This window comes from Danio rerio, chromosome 20 (assembly GCF_052040795.2).
Source record: "Danio rerio strain M-AB ecotype USA chromosome 20, GRCz13ab, whole genome shotgun sequence".
In the NCBI taxonomy this organism is placed as follows: Eukaryota; Metazoa; Chordata; class Actinopteri; order Cypriniformes; family Danionidae; genus Danio; species Danio rerio.
The window spans coordinates 1,324,086-1,335,000 of NC_141040.1; the positions used below are offsets into that span (position 1 = coordinate 1,324,086).

The following is a 10,915-nucleotide window of genomic DNA, read 5'->3' on the forward strand; positions in this document are numbered from 1 at the left end:
GGAAGACACTTAAACCAATTAATCTGCACAACCCAAAAAAACAATAATAATCAAAAGGATAAGAGTTGGCGCTCGATAAAACAAAAAATATAGATTTTATTTAATTTATTATTTTTAATATTTATGAGGAAAAAGTGTCATTATAAATGTGACAGATGTGAAATTGCCACTTGTGTGACTTCGGTAAATCAAATTGAATAGTTTGAAAACATTGACACATGCAATTTTGGGTATTTCTAAAGTACTGTAAAATGCTTGCTTACCCCAAAAAAAACCTGAAACGGTGTATGTTTTTTCCATGGCAAGAATGACATTAGCATGGGATTGTCCTCCTACAACTAACAACAACACTGACAAAAAATATATAATGTCAAAGATCTTTAAATGTGATCACTGATTAATAATCTTGAAAGCCTACATCCTTATGGAAACATTTCAGAAGCAGAGTGGGTTTTAGGGAGAACTTTATCTGCTATAAACATTATTTCTAATATTGCATAATCAATAAGTATTTTTATTTAAAATAAAAAAAATATTGCATAATCAAATAATAAAAAAGTTAAGAAAATTAAGCCTAGTATGCTGCATGCATTGCGTTTCTTTTTCTAGATTTTACTGTTTTTTTAGTTATGTTAATAGCTCACGGTTTAGATCCTGCTTTTCTAAAGCTTACTAGACCATAAACAATGCAGACTATAAATAAATAGCCAACTGAGTGACCAAAAGCAGTTACTGTTGTGAAAAACGGGTTATTGTAAAGGGATAATTAAGCCAAAAATTATAAATGTGTCATTATTTACTTTCCATTCATTTGTTTCAAACCTGTGTTTGTTTATTCCATTGAACACAAAAGATCAACATTGAAGAAAGTTGGAAACCTGTAACCATTGACTCCCATAGTTTTTGTTTTCCCTACTAGTCAATGGTTACAGGTTTCCAACATTCTTTAAAATAAATATTTTATATTGAACAGAATTGGAACCGCTTGCGGTAAATTAACTTAAATAATGAATAAATGATAACTTTTTACATGAAAAATCCCTTTAAGCACGAGTCCCCATCCTCACCTAGACAGCATCACTAAGTAGGCACCTCAACAGGTTTTTGAAACACAGTCCCAGCGTCCAGTAGTTTCACACACTGCTAACGTTAGCTCACTTAGACACTTACTATCGCCACACAACACCTTTAAACCCCCCAACCATCATTCACACCATATAAAATCCCTTTAAACCTGATAAATCATTTATGAATCGCTCCAACAGGTGACTGAGGCCTAAAGCTGAGGCGATAGCATACCGCTACCACATACCGAATAATAAGACGAACTACATCCGCCTACCTGCTAATGCGAGCTCGGCATGACGCTTGTACTGGTGTGTTTCTCTCCGTGCTTTTCGATAATCAATAACTCCTGCTCGGAGTCTGACAGATACGTGTGTTTGTTGACGCACCGCCTGCTTCTCTTTGGTATTTACTGTCGTCTTGAGTTTTACAACGGCTGTCATGCGCGTCACAGGAGCCCGGATGTTGGTGTTAAGCCCCGCCCCCTGAGGAGCCGTCTTGAGGCCCGGGACCCCTCTGGGCGCCTGCAGCTTTATTATACGGACACAGTTGCATAACAAGAGTTTTTATGCAATAATATGTTGATTGTAGCAGTTTTATATACACAAATGTAGATTTGTTAAAGATACTCCCTGTTACACAGCACTTAAAATTAGTTGTACATTGGATGAAAGAACATTTAAGAGCAAGCGCCGTCAGAAACAGCAGACAAGCACAGCTTTGAAAATACTGTGGTAACATAAATATTCATATTTTAAAGATCAGAAAGAGTTGAGACCGTTTGGAAAACGCAAATAAAAAAGTAGTGATTTCTTAATTTACTTTGACTTGTGTTTTATTGCCGACAATACTACAAACATTATTTAATGTGTTCCTTGGGATTTTTATTGTTGTTTTTTTTTTTTTGTAAATAAATCTGTATTCCAATGAGGTGACACAGTGGATTCATCTTTTTAAAACGAAGTATTGATTTCTTAATTGACTTTGACTTATGTTTTATTGCTGACAATACTACAAACATTATTTAATGTGTTGCTCAGGGTTTTTATTGTTGTTTTTTTGTTTGTAAATAAACCTGTATTCCAATCAGGTGACACAGTGGATTCATCTTTTCAGAATGATTTTTGAAATTATACTTATTGCAAGTTTTAAATAATAAAGATAAATATGTTTTGTTTTAAAAAATCATTTAGCATTTTATACGAGTAAAATATTGTATTTTATTAAATAAAAAATATACCAGTTATAGTTGCATACGTTGGCACACACATTTTAAATAAAAATCATTAAAAAAAATAACATGCAGTAACACAGCCAAGTGTAAAGTGTTTATGTAGATGTAATTGTGTCAAAATAAACAGTCAAATCAAGCATACAGTACGGTTAAGGTCAAACGTTATAATTCTTCTGGAAAATGTCATTAATTTATTATTATTTATTATTAATTAATTTATTTGCCAAAATAAGAGGGATCACACAAGACGTATGCTTATGTAAATGCAAACTTTAATATATTTCAGATAAAATAGAAAATTATATCTGGATAAAAAATTCCCCTATATGAATTTCATATAATTGATTATAATGATTCTTAACCCTGTTAAAGCTGACTAAATTTTCACAATTTTTGGAACTGAAATGTTTATTAATCCTTCTATAAAGATCCATTTTTATACCATATAGCAGAATTCACCAACATGGTGCCCGCGAGGATCACATGATTGCCTGTGGGCCTGTTTTAAAATGAGCTTACCATAGCACCACATACCAGTAAGCTGCATCTAATGTTTTTTGAAGCTACAGTATTCCTTTTAAATCACACTCGCATTGGTGTAAAATTGAAAATGACATAAAGTTATATATTTAAAAAACTTTAAAAACAATTTCAGACAAGTGAACTGTTGCATATTGATATTTATCTGTTTCCAATCAATGTTGACAACTATTGTGAGAAATCATTAACATGATCAGTGCCTTCACATAGATGAATATCTATTATAATAATATTATCTATTATTATATAATTATTATTAATAATAATTGAGCAAATTTGTTATTAGGAAGTGTGTATCAAACTGGTAGCCCTTCACATTAAACGATACCCAAGAAGTAGCTCTCAGTTTCCAAAAGGTTGGTGACTCCTGCCATCTAGATCTTGATTTTGCATCATATTAATACATCAGGCCTTTTTTGCTCAAAACTATTTTAGTTTACAAAAAAGTTTGCCCATAACATTTTGATAAAACAGAACATTTCAGGCAGGTTTTCTCTGTTTATTTTTTACACAGTACATTTTAAAGTCTTTGTTTCCACTTTGTAAGATGTGTAATAGCAGTTTCAGTCAATTGTTAATGCAAAACCTCGCATGTGGGAAGTGATTGCATTCTTATGTTCTTTTGCCCTTTGACTCCCTTATAAATCATTTTGTTTTCACAAATGTGCAAAAAGTACAGAAGCAAGGCATGTCAAGGTGTCACAATCATTTAGTGGGGAAAATTAAATTGAGAAGAAATTTGGGTTGGGATGAGAAGTAATTCTTTGTGACTTAACAGGCGTAGTGTAATTATACTTTTATACTTCATACTATTTCAGTTGTGTTCGGTTTCAAAACTAGAACCTGCATACCTATCAGTAAATGTGCAGTTGCGCCCCTGGGCCCGGTTTTTCAAAAGGTTTAATCCGGATCAAATTTATCTGGATTTAGTAATCCTATTTTTGCCATCCGTGATGACGTAATCCAGCTTACTTTTTGAGCCAGTTTTTTTAAAGCAACATCGGATTGGATCAATCTGATCCGGATAGGAACTTTTCAGGATCACTAAATCTGGATAACCAGCGCTCAAACAGGACATCACAATGTAGAACTATAGATATGTAAAGAGCAGCTAATAGAATAGGCACCTTGGGGCCAATATAACTTCATTTTTATTTGAAATGAAAACACACACATTTGAAAAAAACTAAAAACAAGAAAAACCCCACCCCATCCTCCTCCAGCAGACAACTCATCTGAGATCTACAACACAAACACTACATTGAGGATATTTATAACAAGTTTCAAATATAGATGTACTGAATTTAAAAAAAGACTTAATGTCAAAACCTCCTGAGCTGTGCTTCTGCTCTTTCAGTCTTTTTTTGCATATGTTGAAAGTGATTTTAAAAATCAGCGATTGCCATTCTTTGCATTTTTCGTTTTTTTTTCTAGTTATTCTGTAATCATTGCATGCATCACTAATAAATATTCTGAAAACTAAAATATTTTTCATTGTGATGAATATATAGATTAAATATATAGATATCAATTAGAGACCGAATAAAATTGATTGCTTTTGGTCAATTTTTGACAGCTGTTTGGGGAATTATTTTATGGGGCCAAACTCTTTCTACTTTGCTGTAGGCCTATACTGAGAGGCTGAATACGTTAAAGCCTACTGTAGCCTGGCGGAGGAACAAATACAATTAAATCCTTACGAATAAATAGGATATCTTGTAAGATACTGCATGATCTAAATATAGCATTATTTGATGAATTTTGTAAGTTTTCATTACATTTTGGGCATGAAATCCACTCTGAATCCACCCTTCTGATGGGATCAGTTTAATCCAGATTTTTTGGATCAAAGTGATCCAGATCCTACAAAAAAAAAAAAGATCTGAAAAACCCAAACTAAAGGTTTGATTCGGATCAAAACCAAGATTGGATTACGTGATCTAATCCGATTATGTAATCCGTTTTTTCTTTTGAAAAACCCATTTTCAAGATTTGATCCAATCCCTTATCCAAAATAGTGGATTACTTTAGAAAAACCGGACCCTGGGCTACTTGATTTCGTAGCTACTTTGGTTTTACTACAGCAAAAACATAGTTAATGTTCGTATGGGTGTACCTGGGTTCATCCCTTTTAATAGTTTTAAATAGTTTACTAGTGTAAATGAAGTTTTGCCTGTCGTCGCGGCGGTGTTTTGTATGCTAATGGAGTTTCGACACCGCATTGTCTCGAATCTCCCTGATGACCCATACTGGCCCTGATGTCTGTTCGACAACACGTGACGCCATCAATACATTTAATCTACTCTGCTGATTTTAACGGCTGTTTGGTCAAACAGGACCATATAAAAGAGCAGACTCGACCCGCAGTGTCGCACATCGTCTCAGGACATCGAGGCTGTATCTGACAGAAAACAAACCTTAAAAACACCCCAGTCTGCGGATTATTCAGCATCTCCGAGGACTCGACACGGGTATTGTAGTTGTGCCTTTTAAACCCATTGTTTACGTCATACTATTTTTACAATTGGCTGCCAATTTTAGGTAACATTAAACAAGTGACGTGTTCGCTTTAGTTACATTTTTATATGCCAATAACTGAGTTAAGATGCGTTTGAGTAGGCTAACAATGTTTGTTTCAGCTACTTTAATCAATGCAATTTAGATTAGTTGAGTCAATATAACAGTCTTAATTTTGCTTCAGTTATAGTAATTAACCACACTTATTTTACATTTCATGCAATAAAAAACAAAAACACTGGATCACTGGTGCAACTTACTGGTTTAATTATGACATTTTCATTGTGATTTTTGTTTTGAACCAAAATAAACCTCGTTAATGTGAATATTACTATTATACTGTTTACTTTACTTGCACTGTAAAAATGCTGGCTTCCGCTCAGTTTGTGTTAGGACAACATAAAGGAATTAAGGTTAACTTATTAGTTTTTCCAAATGTAAGTGATTTGAAAATAAAATAAGTAACTTAAGCTGTTAAACAACTCAAGAGTTGTAATGTTTCAGCTCATTTAAAATGAGTAGTTTGTAGTTTTTTTGAATGCAAGTTATATAAATGAATCTTAATATGTTAGTTTGTAGAGAATTTAACTTTATTATTCCAGTTCAGGGTACTTTAATAATGTTTAATAAAACTAATAATGTTTTCTGTCAGTCACTTGTGTACTAGACTAGTACACAAGCTGATCTCAGAACTGCATTTGGATTAGTCTTCTGCACAACAATAACCTTATAACTAATAATATAATATAGATTAATAGAAATAATAAATCTAAAAAACAAGAGAAATATTTCATCTATTCACTCTTTGCTTGTATCAAACATTTCTGTTGAGCACAAAAGAAGATTCCCTGAAATATGTTGGAAACCTGTAACTTGTCTTCCACAGGGTTTGTTTTTCCTTCTATTGAAGTCAATGGCTACAGGTTTCTAACATGTTTCAAAGTATCTTCTTTTGTGTTCAACAAAAGAATCTCCTAATGGTTTGGAGTATGTAGTGAGTAAATCTTATTTTTTTTGAGTGAACTAACCCTTTAAATTAAAATGACCAACAGTTTTATTCTGAGTTTGTGTTTCCTAAAATCTCCTCTCTCATGTCTGTGTTTTCTGGAAGGCTTTTAACGCAGCGCTCTACATGGCTCTGTCAGGAGAGGTGTGTGTGGTGACGGGAGCCTGCGGGTTTCTAGGAGAAAAGCTGGTCCGACTGTTGCTGGAAGAGGAGAATCTGTCTGAGATCCGACTGCTGGACAGAAACATCCGCTCAGAGCTCATACAGACGCTTGAGGGTTAGTGGACATGAACATTACACGCTCTGCAATATCAATCCTGTTATTAGTTCTTTAATCTTTATTAGTTTTGTGCTCTCATCTTCTGTTTGTTGGCATTCTTCCTAAAAGAGAGACTTTAGTCTATATTAGGTGTTTGTTTCGACATACAGCCTAAAAGTCCAATTAAACTATAGTGTGTATTTAATAGACACTAATGCCTGAAAATGAAGGATATGCCTACTGAAAAAAACAGCCTAGGCTGGTTGGCTGGTTTTAGCTGGTCAACCAGGCTGGTTTTAGAGTTTTTTTTTGGCTACTTCCTGGATGGTTTCCAGCCTGGTCTTTGCTGGTCAGGCTGAAAAAATGACCAGCTAAAACCAGCTTGACCAGCCTAGCCAAGCTGGGATCCCAGCCAAAAACAGCTATGTCCAGCTTAAACCAGGCTGGTCAAGCTGGTTTTAACTGGTCATTTTCCAGCCTGACCAGCTAAGGGCAGGCTGGAAATGGTTGGAAACCAGCCTGGAAGTGGCCAAAACCCCTCTAAAACCAGGCTTGTCAACCAGTTTAAACCAGCCTAGGCTGGTTTAAGCAGTTTTTTTTCAGCAGGGATACAGAAAACAAAATCTGTTCTGCAAAATTTATCATTTATATCATATAAAACAACTGCCATCGCTTCAAGGAGGCTGTCTTTGTTCATCTTTTGTTGAAATAGCCCATATTAAAACACAATTCTTGACCTAAATTATTTATTTTCACCTTAGTGGAGCCCATCATGGTTTACTGCATGTCAGAATCCAATCATTATCCATAAAAACACTGAAAATAAGTTTGAATCATGAACTAATTGAATTAAATGTATGAGCTCGGTTCACTGACATGCATCTATATTAAACAAACAACACAAAAGCCAACATAATTTCTTCTAATAGCCTTTTAAGCGACCAATAAAGCCCAAAAATGCATGCAAGTGAATGTGCCGCTGCTCTGTGTGCTCAGATGGCCGTGGAGAGACTAAAGTGAGTGTTATTGAGGGGGATATCCGAGACCGAGAGCTGCTGAGAAGAGCTTGTAAAGGAGCAACTCTGGTTTTCCACACCGCGTCTCTCATTGATTACAATGGAGCCGTTGAATACAGTGAATTACATGCAGTTAATGTTAAAGGTAAGGGTTTCGTGTGTGTATAAAAGAAGCTTTAATCCTAACACCTGCAACTTAAATTTGTGAAAATGATGAAGTTAACTTAATCGATTTGTGTTGGGAAAACATGAAGGGATTGTGTGCATCCCAGCATTCTTACAGTGTGTTTCTATTGTTTGTCTTCCTACGACAGCGACACGGCTCCTGCTGGAGACCTGCATCCAACAAAGCGTGTCCTCCTTTATATACACCAGCAGCATTGAGGTAGCAGGTCCCAATCACAGCGGTGACCCCATCATCAACGGCCACGAGGACACGCCTTACTCCTCTTATCCTATCAGCAACTACAGCAAAACCAAGCTGGAGGCGGAGCAGATCTGCCTTCAGGCCAATGGAGAGCTGCTGCGGGACGGAGGACATCTGGCGACCTGCGCTCTCAGGCCCATGTTCATCTACGGGCCGGGTTGCAGGTTTACTTTAATCAAACTCAGAGATGCGATCCGCAGTGGAAACGTGCAGCATCGACTCTCACAGCAGAGCGCAAAAGTCAATCCGGTGTATGTAGGAAACGCCGCCCTGGCACATCTCCAAGCAGGACGGGCGCTCAGAGACCCGGAGAAAAGAGCGGTGGTGGGGGGAAACTTCTATTACGTCTCAGACGACACGCCGCACATCAGCTATTGTGACTTAACCCATGCTCTCATGTCACCTTTAGGATTTAGCATCCAAAACAAGCCCATTCTGCCCATCTTTCTGCTGTATCTTCTGGCGTTCTTCATGGAGATCCTGCAGGCCGTGCTCCGACCGGTCCTGAGATTCACTCCACCCCTAAATAGGCAGCTAGTGACCATGGTGAACACCCCTTTTAGTTTCTCCTATCAAAAGGCTTGCAGGGAGTTCGGGTACAGTCCTCGGTATGACTGGGAGGAGGCACGCAGGAGCACTACTGATTGGCTGGCGTCTGTGTTACCAGCTGAAAGACGATTGGCTAACAAGACTTGAGCGCTCGTGATGGTTATGATTAAGACTACCCTGCAAAACGTGCTCAGTTTTTCCTTGTTTCTAAAACACATCTCTATAAAATCGAAAAGCATATATGGGCATGTAAACATGGTGGTGTGTTCAGAGTTTGTGTGTTGAAGCTAAATAATCTGCTGGTGGTGTTCGTACAATAATCCCACCTCACACTGAAAATAAGATTATTCACCCCTTTTGGCTTATTTTTTTGCTTGTCTAGAAAATGCCTCTTGATTTAAGCGTTTTTAAATATTTAGACTTGAAAGCCAGACAGTAATTGTTTCAAGTCCAAATATCTAAAGTCTTAAATCAAATTGCATTTTCTAGATGAGCAAAAATATTGTCTTGTTTTCAGGAATAGGAAGTCATAATGAAGTGAGTTCTTCCTTCAAAACAAGCTAATCAATCTGCCGATAGGTGAGGAAAATCAGGGGCGCAACTACACATTTACTGAGGGGTATGCGGGTTCAAATTTTGTGTGATCCCTCTTATTTTATATTAATTAATTAATAATAAATGAAGACAAATTTTCAGATTAATCTTATAACTTTTGACATTATGTATGATTTGACAGTTTATTTTGATAAAAACAAAAGCAAATCTAAACAGTTACATCTACATGAACACTTTCGGCTGTGGGACTGCATGTTATTGTGTTAAATGATTTTGAATTAAACAATAACAATATTATATTCGTTTAAAATGCAAAATAATGTTTTTTAACAAAACATATTTATTTATTTTTATTATTTGAAACTTTTAATAAGGATAATTTTAAAAAATAGTTTTGGCACAACGGCGCCCCCCCCCATGTGTGGCGCCCCTATGCGCCGCATATACTGCATACCCCCTTGTTGCGCCACTGAGGAAAATAATTTAATTTCTAAAGGAAGTAAAAACCAGATGATTTAGCTTATTGGCAGATTATTTTCATTTGGACTCATTATTTCTGAAATGTTCTGCTTGTTTGGGAAAATGCTTCTTGATTTAAGAATTAAACCTTTCAGTGAGAAAAGCACGTTTTGCAGTGTAACTGGTGTGGATCAGCATGACTGAAAAAATCTGGTAAAGCAGAAAATCTTAATAAATGCAGATTGAAATTAGAACAAGATAAAACATATAATCCCTGATGATCGAGGTCTTGGAAACAAATATGTGACGTGTCAATGTCTGGAGGAGAACTTTTAAAGCTCCATGGCCTGTGCGAACTCTGGTTCTGGCATTTTGTGGCTCCTTGTTGGTTAAACGTGCCAATAATTAATAATACAATATATTGTGATAATGTACACTGTCAAACAATATCCATAAAATTATCTGTCTACCGTATTTTGTGACTCATGTTTTTATTTTGTGAAGTTTATAAAATAATTTGGAGAGGATAACATGCTTACGATTGATCACAGCCGGTGCTGCATTATCCAATCTATGATTGACCAATCAGACGATTCCCAAGCCACTATAAATACCCTAAGCTCCATATCACAGCCATCTTCGTTTGGAAGAATCCACTCCTACTCCTCCTCCTTTCCTAGATGGTCTGTTGCCTCACAGCAAGAACGTCACTGGTTCTAGTCCTTGCCAAGCCAGCCAACGTTTCTGTGCGGAGTTCACACATTCTCCCCGTGCTCATGTGGGTTTCCCGGGTTCCTCCCACCATCCAAAAACATGCAGCTTAAGTTAATTGACTAATCCAGCACCATAGACATGCTCCTAGTCAGTAGTTATCTCTTAAGAGCGATCACTATCTGTTCATTAGCTACTACAGCAGGGAAGTTCTCCACATCTACCTGAGCTCAAACTCCTCTCTCGCCTTGCAAATGGGAGGGAGCCCTGGTCTTGAGGATCTTATGAGCTCAGGGCTCTCTCCCAGGACAGCATGCCAAACATGCTTTATAAACAATCATCAGCTAAGTGTGAACTCTTGAGTCCCAGTTTATTTCTGCTTTTTTTCCCCCCGATGCTATATTGTTTGTGTTGTGGCCCGTTTCCACTGAGTGGTACCGTTCGCTACGCTTTTGTTGTCGTTTCCACCATCAAAGGGTACCTAAAAGCGAACCGTACCACTTTATGGTGTAAGATTTATTTTTATTTGTGTATATCTTTTGTTTGTTTTTAGGACAACAATATCTCCAGCAGAAAA

The 10,915-nt window shown here is 36.6% G+C and overlaps 3 protein-coding genes across 10 annotated transcripts in view; 2 read left to right on the forward strand and 1 right to left on the reverse strand.

Moving 5' to 3' along the window:
• Positions 1-1,499, reverse strand: part of lats1 (large tumor suppressor kinase 1) — a 777,671-nt gene extending 776,172 nt beyond the window's left edge. For all 4 annotated transcript variants that reach the window (XR_015517620.2, XR_015517621.2, XM_087296798.2 and 1 more), the window contains exon 1: positions 1,343-1,499. The gene's annotated coding sequence lies outside the window, so the exon portion shown is untranslated. The remainder of the gene's footprint in view (positions 1-1,342) is intronic.
• Positions 1,500-5,212: 3,713 nt separating this feature from the next.
• On the forward strand, positions 5,213-10,101 carry hsd3b2 (hydroxy-delta-5-steroid dehydrogenase, 3 beta- and steroid delta-isomerase 2). Of its 5 annotated transcripts, none has more exons than XM_087296441.1 (5): positions 5,213-5,310; positions 6,468-6,639; positions 7,618-7,782; positions 7,952-8,388; positions 8,474-10,101. In XM_087296441.1, the coding sequence occupies exons 2-5, from the start codon at positions 6,489-6,491 to the stop codon at positions 8,570-8,572; spliced, it is 852 nt and encodes a 283-aa protein (XP_087152567.1). In that variant the 5' UTR covers positions 5,213-5,310; positions 6,468-6,488; the 3' UTR covers positions 8,573-10,101.
• A 771-nt stretch (positions 10,102-10,872) lies between these two features.
• lrp11 (low density lipoprotein receptor-related protein 11) overlaps positions 10,873-10,915 on the forward strand; it is a 23,140-nt gene continuing 23,097 nt past the window's right edge. The window contains 1 exon segment of the mRNA NM_001122874.1: positions 10,873-10,915. This exon segment is cut by the window's right edge and continues 1,066 nt beyond it. The gene's annotated coding sequence lies outside the window, so the exon portion shown is untranslated.